This window comes from Catharus ustulatus, chromosome 6 (genome assembly GCF_009819885.2).
Source record: "Catharus ustulatus isolate bCatUst1 chromosome 6, bCatUst1.pri.v2, whole genome shotgun sequence".
NCBI lineage: Eukaryota > Metazoa > Chordata > Aves > Passeriformes > Turdidae > Catharus > Catharus ustulatus.
The window spans coordinates 35,642,535-35,668,136 of NC_046226.1; the positions used below are offsets into that span (position 1 = coordinate 35,642,535).

The 25,602-nt window shown below is 36.7% G+C and overlaps 1 protein-coding gene across 8 annotated transcripts in view; it reads left to right on the forward strand.

Annotated features, from left to right (window-relative positions):
* The window catches only part of PCNX1 (pecanex 1), an 89,342-nt gene that overhangs the window by 13,672 nt on the left and 50,068 nt on the right, over nucleotides 1-25,602 (forward strand). For 3 of the 8 annotated variants that reach the window (XM_033061508.2, XM_033061510.2, XM_033061514.1), the window contains exons 3-7: nucleotides 630-735; nucleotides 3,334-3,379; nucleotides 4,219-4,308; nucleotides 5,937-7,637; nucleotides 18,027-18,159. In XM_033061508.2, coding sequence (XP_032917399.1) covers nucleotides 630-735; nucleotides 3,334-3,379; nucleotides 4,219-4,308; nucleotides 5,937-7,637; nucleotides 18,027-18,159 — 2,076 coding nt within the window. Of the gene's footprint in view, nucleotides 1-629; nucleotides 736-3,333; nucleotides 3,380-4,218; nucleotides 4,309-5,936; nucleotides 7,638-18,026; nucleotides 18,160-22,641; nucleotides 22,827-25,602 lie in introns of all 8 variants that reach the window. The other 5 variants (XM_033061516.2, XM_033061513.2, XM_033061512.2 and 2 more) reach the window with 3 other exon arrangements.

Consider the following 25,602-nt stretch of genomic DNA (forward strand, 5'->3'; position numbering starts at 1 on the left):
AGGAGGCAATGATAAATATGTTGTACCTCAAAATAATTCTTGGTAGGGACTGTAAAGTATTTGAAGGGAAGTTATTTTTTAGTAGAAAGATGTGGTTTGCATCCCTGGAAGAGATACCATGGCCCTGTATGTTCCTGCCTGTTCAAAAACTTTCACATGTGGCTTTCTTCATTAGCCATCCTTGCTTTTGTTCCCAGATTCAGTCTAAGGAAAAGACCAGGAGTTGTTTACCTACTCTGAGTTCTATGTAGTATATCTTTCTACTGGTGAATTTCTGGGTGTTATAGTTGAGCAGCTGATCCAGAAGTTACATGTGTGTACATACAGACAGGGAGAATTTAATATGTCAGCATTTTGGAATGCCCTATAGCACCTAAGTCTTCACAGTTGGTGCTGGCTGGTGACAGCAGACTTGTAGCAGCAGGTCCTGTGACAGTGCATAGAGTGCTCCGGCTCAGACTGAGCTTCCGGTGTCAGACAGCCAGTGTTCATCCAAGATATTGGGATATATTTGAGCCCTTGATTTTTTGAGAAGGGAATATTTATATTGAATATGCACTCAACGTAGACAAACTTTTGTTTAACTGGTGGGATAATGTGTGTTTGGTTTTTTTTAATATTTCTCTCAGTGACCCTGGTGGAGGGATTGAGATGTCAGAGTTCATACGAGAAGCAACTCCCCCTGTTGGCTGTAGTTCACGCAATTCTTATGCTGGGATAGATCCAAACAACCAGGTAAGAATTAAAGCTACTGCAGTTGTTGCTTTAGGATTGCTGGCTTTGCGATCTGTGGATAACCTCTTCCTACTATTTTGTGGGGCTTTTTTTGTAATTTGTATTAGATTAAACAGTTTTCTTTTCTGTATGTAACTACTTTATTAGGAAGGCATTGCATTCTCCCAGCAGTGTAGCTCTTATCCCAACGTGTACTTAAGTTAGAAATGGCTGGATTTTTAAAGGGAATCTACTATCCCATCAGAAAGTGTTTGCTTTTGCTCAGTGAAGAAATTGAAGTGACTTGGAGTATGGTGAGCTGAGTACTGGGAACCCACTGTGGTGGGATTCCCTTGTCCCTTTGGGTATCTGTGAGCCATCAGATAGTTCAAGCTGTATCTTCATCTGTATGTTCTAACTTTGTCTTCCTCCCTTACTTTTGTAAAGTACATTTAAAACTTAATTGGTAAATTTAAATGTGGTATGTGAGGAGGCTTCTGTTAAATTATCTTAGAGTGTATCCACTGCTGATTCTTGCTTGCAGTTGTAAATGGCTTTCTGCAGGCTATTAGTCCTCATAGTTCAGCTATTGTGGTCAAAAATTAATTTGTTAAAGTAAAAAGTATAAAGATAAACTGCTAGAAATGGGAAGACTAAAACTGTTTATTTTTTGGATGTCCTTTGCAAAATCCTCACTTTCTTGCTTCTTCAGCAGGATTGGGAAGAAAGCAATAAATAGGGATTCCTGCCAGATGGAAGTGCTGAAGAAACATGACTTTATTGCATTTTAATGTAACTTCATTATGCTCTAGTTGCCTTGAATTTCACTGGGGAAGTTGCTCTGTTTCCGTATTATGTCTACTAGGTTTATGTGTTCAAATTCCATAGTGTTGGATGTGCTGTTCCTTCTGTTTGGCTTGTGACATTTAGCTAGTTGTGGCTAGTTTTTATCAATCCTTCATGAGGACAAGTAGAGGAACTGACCAGGCTGTGCAGTTATGTTGATAATGAGCAATGCAGCATCATGGTAAAGGTACAGAACCTGTCTTCAAACTACGTGGAAGTCCTTGGCATGGTATAACAATATCATGTTCTTTTAATTAGCTCCCTGAGCAAGCAGTAGATAACGAAGTACAGTGGTATGCTAATGTTGGTGTTTTATCTGAATCGTGCTCAGTTATGCAGCATAGATACTCTAAAGAGATTTTCTTTCCTCTAAGAGAAGGCACTTGCTAGTGTTCAAAGGAATAGGAGGCAATGATCCATGTAGGAAGATAGAAACTTGATGCTCAGATTAGTTCTTTGACTGGTCTTCGGAAAAAATATGTTCCAAACAAAAGTTTTAATATTAAAGCATGTGAAGAAGTTCGTGCTACTGTGAAAGAAGGTATAGTGTTTAGAATGTATTTGTACTAATAAAATTAGTTTTCACTGGTCCCCTGTGACTGTGCAGCATCAAAAGGGAATGTGAACAGTAAACATCTGACTTCTGCTCAGTTTTTGTGACATAGCTTTCCTGTGATGATGCATTTGTATTCAGTGAGAGCATTCAGCAAAACATACTATTGAATGGGAAAGTGTTGAAACATGACAAAATGAGTAACTGTGTGACAATGTTGTAAAGAAATTATATTAAACAAGCTCTTAGCTGTTTTTTCCCATTACACGTAAAACCATTGTTCTTCTGTGCTATGGCTGAATAGGATCTGCACACATCTTCAGGTTACCTGAAATTGCTGTGCTTACAGAAAGGAATTAGTAGAATTATGCTTTTTTTCCCCAGAGTCATTTTAAAAAGTAATTTTTGGAAACCAGCATCCCAGTACATATATATGTCAAATGGCCATCATTTTGATGTATTCTAAGTTCAGATTTTGCTTTTGAGTGCTCTTCCTCCAATTTCTGAGTGAGTTAATTATCTGACACATGCATTGTTGTATGCTATTTATAGTTGAGAGGTTATATTCAAAATGTTATTGAAGGAAAGACCAAATTGTCTTCAGCATCTCTGCAAAATAATCTCCAATGGGTTATAGGATATCTTTAGAAAGATAGATTGCAAACCTAAATGGTGAGATTTTTTTGTATGAGCAGGTACCAGGGCTGCTGGATTGCTATTGAATGTGAAAATAACTGGAAAAATATGTATCTTTTCACATGGGAGCAGCTTTTGGATTTAGCTTGATGTTTATTGTGTTGAATAGAAGTTTTATACTAAGATTGGATTTTCTTTAAGCATTTTAGACAACCAGGATCGCTGCATTGAATGTTCAGTTTTACAACAGCAGTTATTAGTGTAGCACTGCACTTGTACTCTTTTGCTGCATTAAGTAAGGAGAATTCCCAGATTAAAATCTTTTTAAAATCAGCGCAGTAAAGTCTGCATGAACACTGACTTTTGAATGGAATAGTGCTGTGATGTAGTTGGATGCTTAATTACGTGACTTTTCATCTCTTTGCAGTGGAAACAGTCAGAATTTTACATTACTGTGCTGCTGGATGCTTTTGTGCCTTTAAAAACCTCTCCTAGGTGTATAGACAAATACATGCAGCAACAGGAAATAACATTTGTTTATTTCCTGCAAGTGTGCAGCTTTTTACATAATACCCTGTTTCTAGGTTGGATCTGGGTTATCTCGTCTGGGAACAGCAGCAACCATCAAAGGTGAGATTTTTAGCTACTTGAACTACCTTACAGAAGCACTTTAAATCATTATTGTTTACTGTGTTGTTTCCAAATACTGTCTACCTTAGTCATCTTGATGTTTTTTTTTCTTTTTTGAGTGAAATGCAGCATTTATTAGTTGGGGGAGGTCTTCTTTGGACATGCAAGTTATATCACCAAAACATGAATAGAGAATATTCTGGGGCCCTTGTTCTACTTCCCATGTAATGACTCGTTTTCTTTTGCCTGTAAAATGCAGAGGCAAAGGGTTGCTTGGGATAGACTCTACTAGTTTGAGTTCCGTGCAACCAATTACCCTTCTGCTATTGTATATAATGACTTGTTTACTTCTCATTGCTTAACATCTAACTAAAGTATTTTCCAGCCCTTTTGAACACCTCTAAGATGAAAAGATAGCAATTTTGCATATTATGAGTGTTTTTTTGTAGATTTATCCAGCCAATAATAAGGAAAAAAAAAAGAATGTGAATTTTTGTCATGTTGATTTTTTTCCTTGCTCTTCTGACCATTACAAGTATTTTCTTAACCTACCACTCTTTTTTTTTTTAATAGACAACCATGCGAAGAGAACTATTCCAATAAAAACATCCTCAAGGGAAAAAAAAATCTTTATTACTATTGGGTTCTGTGGAAGATAAAAGAAATAGAGTAGACAATACTTGTGTCTAAAAGAAATCTTGTGTTATTGTAATTGTGTAATTATTGTTACTTACCTATAAATGCAGAAATACAAGCAACAGTCTTTCATGACAAGTGAGAATGTAGATGCATATGTTAATACTTTGAGCACTAGTACTCTTATTTCTTAAAATTTGCAGGTGATACTGACACTGCCAAGACCTCTGATGATATCAGTTTGAGTCTTGGCCAGAGTTCTAGCCTATGTAAAGAAGGGAGTGAAGAACAAGGTAAGATTTCTTCTTCATGTTTAAACACGGTATTTTGTTACCAAAGACCCTTTGCTTAGTATGCTAAATAAATTAATGTAGTTTGTAGATAGACTCTGAGAAAGGGTATCTTGAAGTTCCGTCTTTCCTGTCTTAATTAGTCAAGCTTCTGAGAAGTGTAATTTGAATGCTTATAACTTTTTTCTTTGACTGTGTGTTCCTTGTTGTGACATCTTGCAGCAGGTAATAAATATTTATTGTCACCTTACTGCTGAAAGGTAGCTAACTTGCATTTCTTTAGAAAGTATCTCTTAGACTGCAGGTGGCCTGGGGTTAATGGACTTCGTTGTAGACTTACTTGCTTTCCTTACAAATACAGACAAATGTAAATGTGACGGGCTTTTCTATAAAGTAAATAACCCCATACAGAGCTGTTTTTCCAGATGCAAGTTATTAGAGCTTGGTGAATTTTTTTATAGTTTTTTTTCTAATATGCAAGGTAAATGTGAGCTTGTGTTCTGAAACAAAACAAGACAATTTTTCATTTAACTTCATTGTCAGGAAGTGACTGCTCAGACTAAAACAGAGCATAAAACCAAAGGGAAATCTTTGTTTACTGATTTTCAAGTACATGGTGAGTAGGAGAAAGTTAACTCTGAGAATACCACCTTTCATTTTTGCCAGTCTAATCACTAATGGGTGATTAGAGCCATCAGATAGGTGGATGATTCAGTCATTACTGTGTGATTCAATGCAGAAAGTGTTTGAAATGGAGCATCACAGGTGGCCATGCTGTTGTAATAGGCAGCAGGGTTCTGCTGCTTTCAGCTGAGTAACGTAACTGTGAAGCCTCTTACCTTGCATGTGTTCAAATATACACGACAGAAATTTAGCAACTATAGAAACTTTACTTGGCCTCCAGATCTATTTTTAGTGACAGTAGCAATAGGGAAAGTAGCCTGACTTTGAGTACTGCCTGCAGATGGATGCTTTTATGGGAGACTGCTTGTGATGGGTAACAGGATTGTTTGAACTAAGAGCTAGCAGTTAATCGTCATGATTTGTTTTAACAGCAAAAAGCACCTTTTTTTCTTTTTTTTTAAATGGTAGTAAAACTCAGTGACTTCATAGGGAGTTTCATTGTAGTACAAAAAGACCTGTGACAGTGACTGCATCCTTGCTGTCTTGGTCCTACTGCTTACTTGGTATCCAGTAGGAAAGGTGATTTTTGTTGGGTTTTTGTGCCTTCAGAGTTAATGGGGTTTACTCTGTTTTCATTAATAACTTCAAAGTCTATTAACTACATGTAGGAACCAAAACAAAAGGTAGGGTACTCTTTTTATAATTAAGAAACTTAGGGATATGTAAAAATATTAAGTCTGAGATGCGTAAGCAGTAGAGGAATTTCCTTGTCGTATTAGTTGCTAGGGATAAGCTGGTATTGATAATTTTTTTTTATTAAAAATAAGGCCTGTCAAGTTTACCCAGATGTTATAAAATATTTTTCAGTTATAATGCAATTAATTCATACTTGGAATTGGATTTTTCAGTTCATTTACTTTCTCTGATATAAATAAACAATTTTAAAGCGAGTTGTATAACTTACATGAACATTTTACCTGAGTATTTTTAAATATGTACTTAAACAGATTTGGCAACTGATCGGAAGCTTTTCCGTCTGGTCTCGAATGACTCGTTTGTCTCCATCCAACCTTCATTGTCCTCTGGACAGGACTTGCCAAGGGACAACGGTGACAAAGTGTGCCTCTCGAACAGCCAGCTTGTGGACCAGTCTAAAAACAGTACATGTGACACAGAAGTAGCTTCGCTGGTAACTCTGCATTCTCACTCCTATAGGAAGGATCATAGACCACGAGGTGTACCAAGGACTTCTAGCTCTGCTGTTGCTTTTCCAGATGCTTCACTAAATGACTTCCCCCTCTATCAGCAAAAGCGAGGACTAGATCCTGTCAGTGAGTTAGAAGCTTCCAAGCCCCCTTCTGGATCCCGAGAGTCTTTGGGTGAGAACTCTTGCATTTCAGGAGTTTTTCAATTAGATGACATTCTGAAAAGTAGCAGCCCTCAACCATTGACTAAGAGTGGGAAGAGCAGGGCCTTGAAAGCAGACAAAAGTATGGACAGTCTGAGAAGCCTGAGTACTAGAAGCAGTGGTTCAACAGAAAGCTACTGTAGTGGGACTGATCGTGACACCAACAGTACCATCAGTAGCTACAAAAGTGAACATACTAGCTCAACGCATATAGAAAGTGTATTGTCAGAACACGAAGAGGAGTCTCCTAGAGAAGAAAAAAAGGATGGTAAGAAAAAAGACTGTGGTGTCGACTCAGAGGATGACAGTAGTTCTACTGCTGACAAAAGGACTAGTAGTGAAAGGACTGCTGTGGAAGTGAGTCCTCTGGGTGGTGTTCAAGAGGGAAGGGGTTCTAATGCATCCGATGAGATGCACAGCCAGAAAGGTCTTGGTGCCTCTGCTTCAGAAGAGGCCAATAAGAACCCACATGCCAATGAATTGACTACACAAGCCGACAGGCCGCATGGGAAGGCTGCTGAAAAAAGAGATGAGCAGAGTGAGAAACTAGCTGTGTTAGTAGATTCAAGAGCTTCTAAAGAAACTAGTGGAAAACAAAAAGAAGGAGATGTTCGACCAAAATCTTCTAGTTTAATACATCGAACAGCCTCTACCCACAAGTCCAGCCGGAGAAGGACAGGAAAAAAGCGGGCTAGTAGTTTTGATTCAAGTCGGCACAGGGAATATGTTTCCTTCCGAGGTGTATCTGGTACTAAACCTCACAGTGCTGTGTTTTGTCACGATGAGGACTCCAGTGATCAAAGTGACTTGAGCAGGACATCAAGCATGCAGTCAGCTCACCAGTTCAGCAGTGATAGCTCTTCCAGCACCACCTCCCATTCATGCCAGTCTCCTGAGGGAAAATACAGTGCTTTAAAGACCAAATATGTTTCTAAAGACCGTGGGGGCACAGACTCTGAAAATGCTCACAAAACCCATGTAAGCTCTGAAGGAATTAGCAAAAAAAGATCTACACGACGGACTTCTAGCACAAACAGTGCCAAGAATCGTGCCAGAGTGTTAAGCCTGGACAGTGGTACTGTAGCTTGTTTAAATGACCCAAATAGTTTAATGGCACCAGGTAACATAAAACAGTTAACCACTTCAAAATCTGATTTGGAAGCCAAAGAAGGAGAGGTGCTAGATGAGCTATCTCTGTTGGGAAGGGCTTCACACTTAGAGTCAGTCACTCGTTCTAGGAATAGCTTACCAAGCCAGGCTACATTTCCTGAAGGGGAAGAGCAAGAATCAGCAAGTGGAGGTAAGTAAATGACCTACCAGAAGTACCTTGTTGTATTTTGTTAACGAGTCTGGTATCTATAACTTAAATTAAAACTGTACTTAAGCATTCTCCCCATTTCTTCAGTCTTGCCCAGTAAAACTGAAAAAGCGTTTCCTTCATAATCTCTTGGAAGATCTACTGAGATGGGTGTTGAATCCAAACAGCTTTTACAAAATCTTTAAGTAGAGATGTTAGGGATTTATTACCAGCAGTCCTCATTAATTAGAAATCTCTCTCTTAAAACTATTATCTGTGATCAAATGAAACCTGCTCCATTGTACTGATAATCAAACTACTGCAGCCTCTCTGGCATGGCTTGAGTTGGTATCAAGAAATAAAACCAATCCCAAACCCTTACCATGCTGCCTGTGATTGTGGATTTTCATAATGGTATAGTTACTAAGCTGAACTCTCCTAGGGATTTGATTTTTGCTTAACCTTGGCATTGCTGACTAGACAGTCCTGTTTATTTTGGGTTTTTGAGGTTTTTTGTATTCATTATGCGAACGCAATAACCTTCCAGTGCTTGAGAGGAATGTAGTTTCCTCTTATTTTCCCTAACTGTTGTTTTGCTTGATGTAATGTGAACAATAAGCTGCCTGGAGTAACTGTTATTAATATAGATTGGTAGTGGCATTTTAAACAAAATTTGGAGCACTTAATTTTTTTTTGTTTATTGCTTGTTATAATGTTTGTTTTTTTTTTTGGTTAACTATATTGACTGCCTTAACTGGAAGGCTTTTTGCATCAAGGTAGATAAGTATCTTTAAAATGCATTTTCAGAACAATATGAGGCTGCTAATAAGTCAGTCTGACTTCTGGAATATTCAGAGGTGAATACCTACGAGATAATCTGGACTTTAAATCTAGGTGGACAAACCCTTCATAAAATTGTGTTTTAGATCAAGACAGGTATTTTTAACAAACTATAGCAAACTATAGACTGCCTAAACAAAATGCAGTGATTAATCTTAAAGAAAGGTTTCCAGCCCCCAGTGAGATGAGATGTAAGACAGATAGCAGGGGTTTGTTTTGGTTTTGTTTGGGGCTTTTTGTGGAGGTTTTTTATGTGTGGGTTTTTTTATTGTTAATACTGTGTCCCCCAATATTAACAAAAGAATTAGAAAAGTCAGTACAATTAATTTCTGAGGAGGAAGAGATAGTGTGCCACACTGAAGTTCAGCTGTGTATTGATTATTGATAAAATTTGACTGATTTACAATTAGTTCATACCCGTTTATATGCCTTCACTTTACCGATGTATGAAGATGTGTGGGGTTTTTAAACTTTCCCTTGTTATTCCTGGTAACAGATTGTGGTAACTTTAATAAAAGAGTCAAGATCACTCTTCTAGTACTAACTCTATAAGCTAAACACTTAACACATTCTTCGTAAGGTCGTGTTAAAGTGACAGCTCTTCATGTCTACTAAGAGTAATTTCACTAATGAAGGGTCTCCTTTGGTATTTACCATTTTGACTCTGTGCTTTCCTTAGCACAAAATCTGATTTAATTTTGTTTTGTGTTATTGCTACTTAAAGCTGTGAAGATTCTCCCTTTATGTGCAAAGGAGGATTAACGTACCTTACCTTTCAGAACATGTCAGACTTTATATGTGCTTACTACTTGTCAATAATCTGAAAGAATTGATGGAAGACAGATGCTCAATACTGTGAAATATTTTGATTGCTCTTTTGAAAAGGTTTGTCTTCCCCATCATTTCACTCAACGCGTTTCGAAGTAGTCTAAAAGGTACAAATCTGTAGCAACTCAAGCAGGAAAGGCGTGCTGGCCTGATCCATTTCCAGTTTAAAATTTTAAATGGTGGTCATTTTGAAGTTGATAGTATTTTTAATAAGTGGCAAGTACCCAAGTAGTACTTCTCTATGAGTTGCATGCCATCTTTAAGAAGCAATCTGGAATTGAGTTCCCTAGATCTGGTGACATCATATGGTTGAAAACACTAGCTGTGTATTGTTTCTCCTTACTGATGGAAAAGGAAGTACTTGCTTTATGATTGTAAGAAATGAATGTCATTCTGCCTTTTTTATTTTGAAAGCAGAACAAAATTATGACTTGCTTTTTTTTAGCACTTCTTAAATATTTATTTATTCTTGTCTACCACCAATGCAGTAATTACATTACATTTATCTGTTCATGATCAATCTGATTACTTCTTTCATAGTGTCCTTCTTTACTGGTTTTTCTCTTGTGTAGATTTGTTGGGTTTTTCCCCCCAAATTTGTAGCTTATATTACAAGTTTTGTAACATCTGTATCTTAATTGTGGCTTTTTTCTTTAGGCTTACCCATGACTAATAGTAATGAGAGAAAATGTTTTAACTCTTTAGGATCTATGTGCTTTATAGCCAGTATTTCTTACTACTGAGGTGTCTTCACCTTTTGGGGGATTTTTTAAAGACCTACATGTGTAATATAAGTACATGCTATGTATATATATGTATAGCATTTTTTTGAGGAAGTTTAGAAATTATTTGTTGCAGGTGAATTGCAGAATAAACTTGGTTCGGGTTTTGCTAAGATCAGGGGCTATTGGTTGGATGTGATTTTTAGAAGTAGTCTGGTCCAACCTCCTGCTGAAAGGATTATTTTGTAATTTTTATATAAATATTTTTAAATGTCTGTGATTACTTACAACTTTCTGAAACAAATAATTAACAGATGCAAGCAGGATAACTAAAAGACTGATATTATACCACCTCCTCTTTTCCAGTCATCAGCTTTCGGTTCCTGTTTTTCAAATATGACTTAAATCAGTGATTGCAACTTCATTTTATCCTTCAACCTTTAGAGACTAGAAGTAGATTCTTGTTTGTGGAACTGCTAAAATGTGTTTCGTAATGGATACGGCCTTTACTAATCTTCCACTAAGCAGGATGTTGTACAAACTTGCACGTATTTCACTTCTGCAGATACTTAGTAGTTTCATTTCTGTATTATTATGCCAGGAAGTGGTGAATGACTCACTTGCTGTGAGGTAGTATGTGCATTTGAATATAAATTGTAGTTCATTAAAATGCAGAGAAACAGTATCTGAAAATTCTGAAATTAAGTGTATATAGTGGATGTATAACAAAATATGGAAGATGCCTAACAGTAGGTGTTTTCCTTGTTCAACCATTCCAACTCCAAAAGCAACTAGTGAATTGATGAGTCCAGGGTTAGTTGGAGTTGCTCCACAGTCTAATGATATTTTGGAAATACCCCCTTTGCACTGTCCTGTGCCTGGTTTCTGTCAGATGTGTGCTGTTTGTGAATTGCTGTTTGTAACAATTTAAAGAACCACCATAATGCTGTATATAACACAGTGGTGTTTTGTGAAACTTGAGCTGGCCTGAAGAGTCAAGTGTTCTCTACAATTCTATATTAACTGTAAAAGATGTGCTCTTTAAGTTGCTGCTCTGTTTTAGAGCTTGCTGCAATTTAAGGTTTATTTACTTTAAGTTCTTCAGATACATACCCTTTTGTAAATAAAACTGCATGTAGTGTGGTGCATTTTTCCTTCTGTATATTGCATAGCAATATTGAAGTAACAGCTCATAGTATTTTCTGTGTTTTGAGGTCTGCAGTGCATCTCTACAGGCAGTCAAAATAGGGCTTTGAGTTTGGATTAGTCTTGTGTTTCATATGACCGTGAAAACCTGTTCACCTCTTTGGTCTGTGTGTATTTGTACATATATGCTTAGCGTGTCTGCCTGCAATTACTACAATTCAGTCCTCTGTTACTCAGCCAATGGTCATGGCAGCTGCTAGCAATGTATTACTTTTTTCCTACTATGCTGATGTTGCACATGGTCTATGTCATTACTTGATTTGCCTGATTTGCAGAGCTGTTCCATGCTTCTGATGACTTTAGTTCTTGCTGCATTTTCCTGTAGATAGAATGAACATAATTATAGAAGGGGCTTTTGATCTTGTTTTCTGTGTGTCTGCTACAAACAAACTACAAAACCAAACAGTTTTGCATGAGAAATTGGAGTTTAGAAATGGTAGAAGCTGAAAAGTGTGTGAAGTTCCTGTGACTGGGTTGTGTGTATGTTGTATGTTGGCTGTCTCTCTTCGTGTATTCAGCAGAGCCGTGCTGTAACTGGATCCAGGTAAGCCAATCAGCAGTAGAAAGTGCTATCTTCTATAAGCATTTTACTGTAATGTCACGGTTTTTGTGTGAAGGTAGAATTTCCCAGAATTCCCTCTGATGCTGGATATCTGCTCATCTCATTAGAGGCTGGATTGCTACCTTTAAATGCTTAAAGATATAGAAAGTGTTAGGAAAGATATACGAGGCTGCTGTGGAATTTCCGCAGTTTTGGAACTTACAAATGAAAATAGCATTTGGAATGAGTCTTGCATCTATTAATTGCTAACCACTTCCTAGTAAAGCAAAATTTTAGTGCATTTTTGGGGACACAATCCTGTGTTTTGTCTAGTTTCTGATATTTATGGATAATAGAGAGGTTTTATTAGATGATTTTGGCTTGATTTGGGAAGAGTGGTTTCATTTCGTTGACATACGTTGTTCATATATTTGCTAAGTATTTATCTCAAACAGAAATTGAATAGGAATTTTTGGTATTAGATAAAAATGAAGCTGCACCTTCATGCTGGCTTCTAGATGTACCTGGGTTTGTCGGTATCTAAAAGCTCCATCAGCTGATGGAATTGCTCACATTGCTACGAAATGTAGCTGTGAGATAAAACTCATTCATGTATTGAAGTTGGCCACTAACAAATGTTTGGTGTTATAGTTAAGGCTATGTAATGCAAACATGACTTTCTGTGTATGATATCCTAACATAGTATGCCTCATATGCTGGAAAAGCTGTGTTCTGAAAATTTACAGTATCTTTTCCTTAAGGTGAATAAATCTAAACACAAAGTCAGAACTAACTTTAATAAAGACTAACGTCAATTATGAACATTTGTTTGCTACATGAATATACTACTAGGTATTGATACCTGAACCCTGGTTATAGGGCCTGTATTGGACAGGGGTTCAGATGGGCTTTAGCTTTAGTTCTTTGACCCGAAGTGCATCAATATTGTGTCCCAGAGATCTATGTGAGTAGCTTAATGTTTTAAAAAGAGGAATAATTCAAGTTGGAAGTACGTTCAAGTAGAAAAACAAAAAGTCCTAGTTTTATCTTTGGCTTTAGTATAAAAATTTTACTGTCAAGCTGGTCAGTAAAAATGTTTGGTTCAGAATTCAAGCCAGATGGTTTTATTGTCCTGCTTTGTCTCCTCTGTGATAGTGTTTTGCCTTTTTTTTTAGTATTTGGGTTGTTTTAGTGACTGTTTTGATGTAATTGTAAGTATTTCTTCAGGCTAGTTTCAGACGATTTTTTTTCCTTTTTATAAATGCAACAACATTCAAGTCTTGGGCTTTGCTTTTTCCTGAATTGTGTGGTGTTCTGCACTATTTTCTAGCAAAAGTTTGTAACTTGGAGATATCACGCTGTTCTTTGTTGTTTCTCCTTTGCTGCCCACATCTCTGTTCTTCAGAAATAATTAGTGATATTTTTCATTAAATATCCACAGTAATTTATAATACTCTGAGCCAATATTTTTATTTTTATCTGAAGTATAAGTAATCACTGCAACTGTAGGTTTTATTAAGATGCATAATGATATGGTGATTAACAACTGCATACTGAAGATACGGACTGAACAGACTGCTTCTTTCTGCTCGGGTATCTTTCAAGTATGGTTTTTAATACAGTGTTAGAGCCTGTGAAAATAAACTATAAGTGCCTCAACCATAAAGAGAACCGTGGTGCTAACCCATAAATGCATGTGATGTACATGTCTCAGGTTTCGAACACAAATGAGATGTAGATGCTCAATACACAAGAACAACATTTCAGCTGTTTGGTTGGACATAATACATTCTGTCTTTGAAGAATTTCATTGCTTGTTTGTGTTTGCAAATTTCATTGCTTATGTGACTGCATGAGCCATAAACCATTCATTCCAGTTCTTGCTGAGAACATGTAGGCTTAGTAATTAGTAATTGAAAATAGAGCAATTTCTCATTTGATAGGGTGAGAAAGGGCATGTCCAAACATCACTCAGGTTCTGTGCATACCTTGAACCATGCTTAACTTGACTAATGTTCAAAACCATCTAGGCTTTAAGAGATGGGGGTTAGGGATGTTGGGTTTTTTGGCTGTGATTTTTTTTTTTTTCCTGAGAAGAGTGAGGGAGACTTTCTGCTGTGGTAGGTTTTTTTCTTGCTTTCTAATTAAATGATTGTGGTTTTTATCCTAAGAACTTAATGGTTTTCCACACTAGGATACAAAGGATACTTCACCTTTGTATTAGTATTGTACAGCATCTTTCCAGGAATCTTCTTATGAAGAATTTTTCTGTATTTCGGAATGTCTAAGGCACTGGGTTTAGCATTTGTTTGTAGCAAAATGAAATGGTGGTTTTGATGCAATAAAATTTTGGCAGTTCTGCTTTTTTATGTTGTTCTTAAGCTTCTAAGTTTTGGTTAAAAGTAGTGTTCAGTAGGTGCGGGGAGACGTTGCAAATGTTTGGGCTTATTTTCCTTTGAACAGGAACATTGCATAAAAACATTTGTTCTTTTTCTTAAAGCTGGGTGTCTTATACAAGAGTTGTATAGTTGTAGCATAAAACTGAGTCTTCAGTTCTAGTTTAAAACTTAGTAAAACCACAGAGGTGAGCATAATAAGGTTCAGTGTAAAGTATCATTACAAGTGTCTGATGGCAAAATGATAGCTTCAGGACGTTTTAAGTGTGCAACTGCTAATTTGACCCTTTTCCAATCAGAAGTCTTAAACAAGTTAATTTCAGTGCAACTGTGCATGCAAACACATATTCATTAACAGCTACATGTGCCCTTATTTCGTCTTTGAAAATAGTTGTATTATATTTGGGAATAGATGTGTGAGGGGTTAAGTTTGCTTCGAGATTTGTCACTAGGTCTTCTTATTTTATTGATTTCTGGGATGTAGGTTTGTATTTGTAATCTGTACACCTTGAACTTCAAACATGATTTTGTGTTCTTGAGAATCAGTCATGCTGGGGATTCACATTCATATGACAACATGCAGAGGAAGTGCTTGAATTTCTTGATATCAAGTGTAGTGATTCAGCATAGAAGTGTAGAACAAAAAAACAGGGCACCTTTTCACAAACATTCTTTAGGTTGAAAAGGTTATCTTTCTCTACTGATTAAGCTGAAGTAAGCAGGAGCTTTAGAAGTTTTACCTGTGTTACCTCTTCCTGTTACATCTGGATTTTGTACATGACTGTAGATGTTGGATCTTATATTTCTGGAGACCAGGATAAATTGTTGTAAGTAGCAATGTTGGAGAAGTGTATGTGATATAAATATTAAAGAAAACTTGTTTATATTGAAACATGATAAAACTGTGCTCAGATCATGGTAGAAGGTAAGTTAGGAACTTTGTCTTACTTCCTAGTGGTGAACTCACAAGCAGTTGCACTGCTTTCTCATTAAAGGCAAGTAGAAACACAAATAATAAAACTTAATATAAAGAGCTTTCCAAAATGGTATGTGTATATTTTAAATCGTATGTCTTCTCTGAGATGATGTTAAAACCACAAACTCGCCAAAAAGTCTTCCCCAAAAATGAACAAACGCAATGAGCAAATACAGTAAACAAAACCACAACCCCTCTGGTTTTCCTTTACAACCGAGACCCAACTTTGCTCAGTTTGGCTTTCCATGCTTTATGCTAATCCTCTCTGCTCAGCTAGCTTGCATTTTTTTAAACTTCTTTAGTCCTATGTTCTACATGTAGCTTCTTGAAATGTTGTGTAATGTTAACAGACTTGGAGCCTGTTGGTCTGAAAAGCCCTGCAGTCTTTTGAAAAGGACTTGGTAGACTTGCGTAGTGACCCTGAATGTCACCATCTGCATTCAGGAAGAATATGTATAAAAGATGTGCACTGAACAAAAGTTTCAAGTTGATAAATGAAGAACCTCATGGTAAAACAGGTAGAAAGCTACACCCAAATCTACTTTGACTTCTAAAAATTAAAATGAAATTATAGACGGCTGGAAAATGTCAAAGCTGTTTGTACCGCTTTGAGTTTAATCCCCAAGCACATAGTAGGTTTTTTAATTTTCTTTTTTTTATTGTCTTCAAGCATGTTTGTGTATCTAGTTTCCTCACAGGACGCTGCCTCTGTTAGTTCTTGAGGCTTGCTCTAGTGATGAATTGGAGCAATATAGGGAGGACCTGTTGTGTTTCAATAGTCTCTGCTTCAGTTATTGCAGAAGATGCTTGCTACAGAAACACAGTATCTGTCAGTGTTAAGGATGCTACCTTAAAGAAGTGCACTTGAATGCTGCTTTTGCTAAGTAGTTGCAAGTAGTAATTAAGATGCAATGGTGATGTTTACCATCCTAATGGAAATTCAGGTATTTAGATTTCAGTTAAGACTAGTCACTGTTCCTTATTTTGCAGTGCCTAACTGTGGTCTGATTACCAGAACTGCTTTTGCATCTTAACTCAGTGAATTTTTATTTGCTAGGTGTATTCTAAAAAAATGAGATTCAGAAATTGTTGCCCAAAATGAATGAGTTGTTTTGACCTCACGTTTCAGGATTCAGTCTGTCTTTAAGTTTAGTGTGGTTCACTTGCTTTGTACTTCAAGTATGCAAACTGCAAAGAAATGCTTAAAGAAATTAGGCGTGTATTAAAATAAAATGTCTATTAAACCACAAGAGAAACTTACTGAATTCTTGCTGAAACACCCTGGAAAGGTAGTATAATGTATTGATGCTGTATTAAAACTGTAAAAACACTTGTATAGGAATGAGGACAGAATGAGCAAACCCCTGGTTTTCCTGAAAGTACAGGAAAGGACTGAATTAGGGCTACCCTTAACTTCTCTAGTTTTGATAATGAAATGGTTGTAGTTTGAATGTTGATGTTAATCTCTTTATGTTGCTTCTTTTGTTTTAAAGCAAGTGATAAATCAAAGCTTCAGATAGAGAATTCATTTGGTGACCTGTGGTTCATGGGCTAAACTCTTTTAGGTTTAAACTCTCAGTTAAACTCTTGTTTCAGCCCTTATTGCTTGAGCTATGGCAGTAGTACACAACAGTAGTAGGTTGCTATTCCCTGTAGACCAGCATCAGAATCTTTGCTGGTAAGTGTTGAAAGTTTAATGGCGGCAGTGTTGTAACTTGAAGTGTGCTGAAGTGCACATGGGCTGCTCTGCCTGTAGTATTCCTGCCATTGCTCTCTGTGGGTTTTTTGTTGCGGGGGTGGTGGGGAGGGAGGGAAGGGAGAAAGGGGTGTTTGTTTTTTGTTTGTTTGACACAATTCTTGGTTTTCTCACTTTAGTAACAGACTTCTTGGCCCCAAGTTATGATTTGCTTGTCAAGATTGTGATTCTCCTCTTGCACTGACTTTATGTTAATTTTTTTTTCTCCTCCATTTGCCTGCCAAACCATATTTTCTCTGTAGCCCGTTCATTTGAGCTCTTTAGTCTTCTGCATTCAAATTGGCTAAGAGCTTCCTTGGCTCGGGAGGAAGTCTTCTTAGATTGTAGAGACCATGAAGCAGTCCAAACCTGAAACTGTTCAGACTGTAGAGTTTAAGGAACACAGGTAGATTTTGGGGGATAATGTATGGATAAATATTTTAATCCCTTGAGTACATGCAAACTATTTTTTATGATGTTGCTTTGTAATTTTGAACCACACCTTTTGTTTGGGAAGTTGAGATAACAAAGCCAACGGTCCTTAAAAAGAAGTTCTTCTCACTTCTTCTCAACCTCCTGCCTCTGTAAAATATATTCTAACTAGTCTAGAAGGAGCAATGTGTATCCCTTAATGCTTATAAGAAAAAAGAAAAGCTACTTTTGATTTGTCCCCTGAAAGAGTATTGATGAGGTTAACCTCAACCCTAACTATTAGGCAGAAATTATAAAGTTGAGAAGATTATGGTGAGAAGTGGTAGACAACTTTGCTAGGTTGTTCTTCAGGCTTCTTCTTAATTATCTGTTCATTGAGATAAAGGGTGAGATCAGGTGTCTCTTCCTGCCATGTGTAAACAGAAAAGATTTGAGATGTCCAAATTCTTTTGCAAGCTGGCTGTTTGGATCTGGGGGTAAAAAAAATAAGGTATATATTCAGGAACGCTTCTCCAACCACCCAGATTTTTGCTAATGACTGTGTTGTGATCCTGTCTTGAGGCAGCTTGTTTGAACAGTTAGGGCATAAGCTACTTTTGTTGTTGTGAGTCAAGTTCATTAACTTGGGGAGGGTCAGAGGGAAGAAAGGAGTCTTAAGTTACTGTGTACGTAACTAGGATGGGTTCTTATTTGACCTAAAGTCTGTCTTGATGCAGCAGCACAAGCCAGCGAGGAGACTGTCACATTTCGTCGTGAACGCAGCACATTTAGGCGTCAGGCAGTACGACGCCGGCACAATGCAGGGAGTAACCCTACCCCTCCTACATTGCTCATCGGATCACCCCTCAGGTAGGGTATCTAAATGTTCCACCATATTTAGCATGCATGCAGCAGGCCACTTCCCCACACCCACCAGTGTTGCCAGAAAAGCACTTTTTACTTCCTTCCCCACCATAACCTCCTCGAGCTGTCACTGCATGTCACTGTGGGCTTGTTGAATTGTGCATGTATATGTGGCACTATTTAAAAAATGGTCAGGATAGTCAGTCTCTAACACGTTATGGCTGTTTTCAGATTGATACAAAAATTAACTAATGCTAACAAACGTAGCCTCAGTGGTTTTTATAAAAATTTTATGGAACTTTCAATCAACAAGAGAAACCTAAGATAATAGTATCAGCACTCCCCATTTTGGTTTTCTTTTTCTCAAATAATGTGAGCATTAGGCACTAGTACTGTGATCATTTTTCACATTTGCGGATTGTGAGAAATAAACAAAATGACAGAACATTATAAAAATTAAGTGCATAGTGACTCCAGATCTGAAATGCAGGTAAACCTTTATGAAGGTCATGCAGCTTTTTACAGAGAAGAGAAATAATGAAGTTAATGGAGTGATCAGTATTGCTTAGTATTAAGTCCCATTGTGTGGCACTTTACATACCTTGGCAATGTTTAAAATGTAGTGTGTACATGTATCTCAGAAGTCCCCCAACCGTTACCTGCCCCTTTGTTTATAATGCTGAACCTAGTGATTGTTTACATACAACAACTCTGTTTGATCAGTCAACCTGAACAGTACAAACAGCAGCCACTATAAGTTTTTAAACTTGTGTTTCAGTCTTTTGATTTCTTGGTTGCTTATGGTATTGGAGAATCTGGTGAGAAGGCCTGTAGAAGAAGGAACAGTCCCCTATAAGTATTGAAGTAATTCTTCCTTCAGTTACATGATAAATATGTAGGAGTAATTGCATTTGTTATATTCCTTTGCATGCTGAAGTCTTCTTGTGTTTTGGGAATATTTATGTAATTTTTTGAATTAGGAAAATCACTAGAACTGGAACAAATAAAAAGAAAATACCTTAGAATTGAGGATGGCACAGGAATTGTGCCATCTTTGTGACACCACTAAAATGCTTGAGGATTGTGTTTGCAAATTTTCTTCAGGCAGGGGGAGTGCAAGAATGGTACCTAGAAATATAACAGATGAAGGATTGACTTCTGTCATATCAAGGACTGAAACTAGTTAGGTGTATTTGTAGTGGTTAGTGCAGTATGAAGTAGTAATAATTTAATTTCAGATTTTTCTTTGTTAAGCTTTTGGTCTTGCTGAATGTAGGTTGTTCAGGCTGGTGATTTACTTCATAGTGAAGGATGATGAAATTTTGTATTCAGATCACTTTTGCTTTACCTAGTTACCTTCACATACCTCTGAGCTTTTGTTTTCCAATTCTTTTTAAATAAAGGAGGGTAGTGCAACTTTGTGTATTACAGCATAAGAGGTTGTGCAGACTAAAGAAAGTGCCTTAACTGTGTATTAGTTAGAAAACAGTGTTTTCTTTCTTGTAGGTATAAAGTAAGGAAAATAAAGAACTCTTTTTTCAAACTGTGGTTGACAGCTGCCTCATTTCCACATGCTAGTGCAATCGTTAAGGTTCCCATGGCTTAAGCTTGACTTCAGTGACAGACTATGAAGTAACTTTGTGAACTTTGTGAGTCATGAATTTCACTTTGTGAAGTGGGAGTAACTCTTTAATCAGACAAGACGTTCAAGGGTAAAATAAGCAGACTAAATATTCTAACCTTGTATTGCCTCTAAGCATCTTTATCTGAATTTGTTCTATTCTAAATTTAAAAAAAACACCCAAAACCATTCACTGTACTTTCTCTAACATAATGACATACCTTATCAAAAATACTTTATAATATAAACACATTCAGAATTGAATACTTAGTGAAGTTAATTTACTCAAAGTACTTTTTGTGATGCTAAATGGCATCCCATGGAGTTAATTGCCTTAGTCCAACCAAACACCAAAGTGCTTTCATATTTATTTGACACAAATTAAATTTGAGCTATCAACTGTGGAATGTATCTGAAAAAAATGTGTATTAGTGTTCTAATTTCTAGGTGAACAGTCTAAAAATCCCCCTTTGCTTTACATGGGTAGCTTAATTTTAATGTGAATTCTGTGTTACTGGAAGAAGGAAACACTTAAAGATTTAAAAGAAATCATGCTTAAGGAGCAAATGGGAAGGAATACAGAGACATTTTTAGCCAGTTACCACTAAGAAATTTTCAAAACATCACTACAATTGTACTCTCAACACTCCTATATGCTGTTGGTGAGCTGCCCCTGTCTAGTTTCTGATATTACTAATCCATGACTTCAGATATTAAACTTCTAAGAGTATTAGATTTACTAATCTTTAGTTGCCCCGACGTTTTGTGTTTCTTATTCTTGCCAGCCGAACTTTAATCTCTAATCTTCTAACTCTGTCATAAAATTGGATGTTGTGGGAATGTTCCCTAGGACCCATTGAGTGAAACCTGATTTCTTTTTTTAATTTCCTATCCATGATTACAATTACTTTTCACTTGCTTTGTGAAATATTAAGTAAAAGAGACAATGGCATTGCATATGTGTGTCTTTTGGCAATGGTAGATGAGTCAAGCCTGGTCTAGTAAATTGCGCTGGTTTGATGCTAAATTAGACACAAGATTATTTTGCCTGTAACCTAAAAAAACCCAAACCCAAAATGCCTGTAAAACACCATCCACCCATGCTTTTGTCCTGTCTAAATGTTAATGTTTTGGGCACTTGAAAAATAAGTGTTCATTGGCATCCCATGTAGTCAATGGTGTATGCATGTGTGTAAGTGGCTGTATGAAGCAGAATTACATTCTTATAATAATCAGGCAGAGAAGAAACATATTTTTTGTGTATCTGTGCAATTGGTTAACATTGATATTTTGGTAGAGTTTTTTAATTGTGACAGATGTGGATAACTATTCAAAGGACAGCTGTGTATATAGCTCTTGAGATGTACCTGCTATTTATGGGGAAGCAATGTTTAGCATTGGTTTGGAGTTGCTTAAGGAAGAGAGTGAAGGTTGGCACATCTGTGAACTTCCTAGGGCTTCCCTAGAGTTGCTGCATAGCTCACAGAAAGCCTTGTGTACTGCAGCAAAACACTGAATTTAAATTTCAGATTAAAATGTTAGAGTGTGGGAAATAATGAGTTGCAGTTGTTTTCTTCCTGAGCTGTGTGCATGTATGCGTTATTTTGCATGAGCTTTTCTTAACACCTGTTCTTATATCCATATCTTGTTTTCCAGTGATGCTCTAACAAAAGAACTGAAAAGTAGATGATGTAGAAAATACTGTTAAAAGCAAGTACCTCAGATATAACCCTTCAACTCTTAGTAAGATCTTGTTTTTTCAGTTGCCTCATTTGCCAACTCTAGCATCATGCTATAAACAGTGAAGTGTTAAAAGCAATAGGTGATACGTATTGTTTTTCAAAAGAGTGTTCAAACTATTTTTCAATCTTTAAAATACAAAATCTTTTATCTAAGATAATGCCTCAGCTAATGACAGCAAAATGTAACTTTAAATCCACAAAATGAAGGATAATTAAACCATTGCTCTTGCAAAGATGGTATGATATCAACTGTAAACATCATGTACTCTGACACTTTGTCATACCTAATATTAAACAAGCTATTAAAAAATCTATCTTTGGTAAAGAGTTTTATAAAGTAATTTTGCAATGGAAGTCTGTGAAGAGGAGAATTTACATTTTCAAACATTGTCTGCTCATGACTATAAATGTCTCTGAAAGCCAGTTTGACTTTTAAAACCTGAGTTTTTGCAGAGTAATAAAGCTTTTGCTGTAACTTCAAAACTTCAGAATCAACTTAACTTTAGTCAATTAATAACTTTTTATGAAGAGTCTTAATATGTTCAAAATAATTCTGAATACAAACATTACTTCAGTTATCTACAAGTTCTGTGATATCATATGTCTATTAACAAAGCGTAGAGATGTTTAGTGTGGACTAATGATAAGAAAGGTGATATGTCTGTGGCTAATTAAAAAGCCCTAAACAGCTGATCAGGTCATACTTGAGTAAGAAAGAAGGACCCCAGCTACTGTGAGAAAACTGGAGTAGTCAGTAGTAAATATAGGTAATCCCCCAGATTAGTCCATAGTTAAACTAACTGGCAGTAATTTGCTTTTGCACCCATAAATTAAGACTCAGAAGAATATACCTGTTGGGTGACTTGGGCAGATCTTAGAAAGCAATACTATTTCTAAGAAGTTGGTGGGAACACTATCTCTAGATTACTGATGTAACTAGGGCCTAAATACTCTATTATGCAGAACTTAGGAGTTAGTTTAACCCTGTTGTCTGCTTAATGCTCCTGTACTCATTTAAAAACAAAAAGGTTTTTCTCTTTAAACTGAAAAATCTTGTTTTTCTTCACTTCTGGCTCTTTTTCACTTCTTCCTGGTAATGTGTCCCCAATGCGTGTTTTCTCGTAGCCTTCAAGATGGTCAGCAAGGCCAGCAGTGCTCCTCCCAGGTCAGAGTGCAGTCCCGCCCCCCTTCCCAGGCAGCTGTGCCCGGCGCTAGCGCCTCCTTGCTGGTGAGAAATGGGAGTGTCCACTTAGAAGCATCACATGCCACTGCATCTGCTGTAGGCGGTAGCAGTTTGCACGATGAACTTGGTATGCAGGCCTTATGTAACCTTGGTGACATGGAAGTTTTAATGTGGCAGATTTATTGGTAATAATGCAGTGACGATCAGCTAACCTGAGCTTTGTTCCTGAATCTTGTAGGTGTGTTTCTAGGAAGACCATATTGCTCATCTATTGCCTTTGTCAATCACCTTCCATGCATTTTCTCTAACAAATGCATGATGGGCAATAAGGAGTCATAGATACTACTAATGGTGGTGTAAGAGCTTTCTTAATTGGAACAATGTGATGCAAGTAAAAAATCTTTCCTGTGGTCCTACAGGCAGTTGAGCAGAGATGGAGACTTCGGGGATCTTCTGGTTCCTGAAAAAACCAACTTGCTATGACTCCTAGCAATTCTTGTTCTTACCCTTTTTAGATGAGTTGTTTAGCTGCTGTTCAAAAAAGAAATACACAAATTAATGCTTTGCTTTTATTGTACACCTTAATTTCAGAGCTTCATATTGCAAGTAAATCTGGACTCTTTCGTATATCAAATGTCATCATTTTACAGAGCTTTATAGTGCCCTGTTAGTTCTTCATGGTCAGTTTTATGTGGTATTCTTGATTATTAGCTTCTTAATTAACTTCTGTGCAGCTAATAAAATTGTCAGGAAGAAGTTAATGTGGTCTTAATAAATGACTGATCTGCTGCATAGTACAGGGGCAGGTTTGGAAAAATTCCTGGCAGGAATCTTTGCAGCTATCTATATGTGGCCTGAATTACTTATGACTTCATCATTAATATGTGACTCTTCCTTGAATTATTAAAATGGGCATCTTGAGCACTGACAATTATTAGTGATGGAATTTTGAGCAGCTGTAATAACCTAGAAGTACAGGATTGATCAGAACACTGACAAAACATTGTTTCAGACTTTCCTGTCATCCAGTTCTAAAGGATAAGTCAGTTGTCATCTTACCTCGCTGGAGGGGAAGACTCCATGAGTTGCTAGTCTGTGGTAACCCTTTAAATGTGACTTTGACTGAGTCTTCATTCTTCTCCGTCATCTAGCTGCAGCATAAGGAAAAATGGAATATAAGCAAAACTGAAAACCACTGTGACCTACTTTAAGATGTTTTACAAAACTTAACTATGGTCTAGTTATCTAATAATTTTTGTTGTAGATTCTGCTTTGCTGTTTTTTAGATAGAAGTGTTGTTTCAATCTCAGTGCTTGTATGTGTCTCTTGACTATGAAAGCTTGCCACATGAAACCAGCTTTCTTTACTTTAGACTCATTTCTTTTTTTGGGGGGAAAAAAAAAAAGGAAATATAACTCTGAAATTGTTATACTGGTTATATTTGTCCATGGTTCATGTTGAGCTGTATTCTTGAGACTGTCATTATTTATTTGAAGGATTTGATTCATCTTACCCAAAATAATGCAGTTGAGTTCTGTAGAATTTTTCATTTAATATGCAGTCTAGGTCTGCATTATTTAAGAGCTTATATTACTTGCTCTAGCAGAAATCTAAAGTAGATCATGGCATTCAGGCTCGCTGAAAAGGTGTATTCATTGTATTTTTTGTGCATTGTAGTCTGCAGAAATTCGTGTGACTCAGTTCTTCTGAAACTTTACCTATTCTGTGCTTGCTATTATATAGGACATCATGTTGTCTTTGGGAGTCAAAAGAATTCCAGGATCTGCTAGATAGGAATCTGATGTATAATAAGGATTTGTTTCCTGTTTTGAGACTCTGAACATCTAGTTTAGAATCCATTGAGAAAAATAAGGTATTATAGGCAGGATTTTCTTGTGTTTTTGTAGGAAAATAAAATTTTCCAGTTTGTTTTGCAGGTTTTTTGAAACAAGTGCTTTATTTTTAAAGAGTAAAATAGTTGGCAAAATGATACAAGCTTTCATGTATGATTCCTTTATCAGACCTGACAAGAAAATGCCTTTCCTTAGAAATGGTACATGGTTAGTTTGTTTGGAGGTTTCTTGTTGGGTTTGGGTTTTTTTCTTTTTTTTTGGAGGTTTCTTGTTGGGTTTGGGTTTTTTTTTTTTTTTAACCTTCAGTCAGGGATGAAGTAACACTATTTTTCTTTTTCTATTGAGTCTAAGGCTCTTGGTTTTGCTGTGTTACCCCAAGATATCCTACAGTGAAAGATGACCCTGTTACTTTAGATTGTCTGTGCTTGGGGTTGGGAGAAGGTTGTAGTTTCTTTTCCTTGATCAGCATCAGAATAAAAATTAAAGCAATGAAGCAGATATGACCAGTTCTTTGTCACTGTGGAAATCATTGTGACTGCTCAGGGCAAAAAAAAACCCAACAAAAAAGTCCTGAAAATAGCAGGAAATATGGAAATATATGGAAAGAAAACCTGGTTTGCACCAATTGGAAATATTAGTGATAAACATAGACGGGGTTATATAATATATCTGTTATCTACAGTGCACATAAGAACTTCTTTTCTTAATTCAAATCCTCTTGGAAAGGCAAGCAAGGCACACACTCATTTACTTTAAAAACCTTCACATATAGGGTTCATATTTTCTTTTACCAGTGCACTATCTGCTTCTACATTGCTTCTATTATGTTGATGTCAAGCTGCAGCACTCAAAAAGACACACAATTTTGGTTTTGTTTGCTTTAAATTTTCTTGTCTGTTAATTTGATTCTGGTGGCTTACTTTACCTAGGATGAACTCACTATGTTATACCTGTTCCACACCCGGTCTGGTGACAATACAGTTATCTTTAACTGGGTTTGAGGCATTATCTTCAGTCTTCCAGGTCCAAAGTAGGAAGATTTTTCAGTTA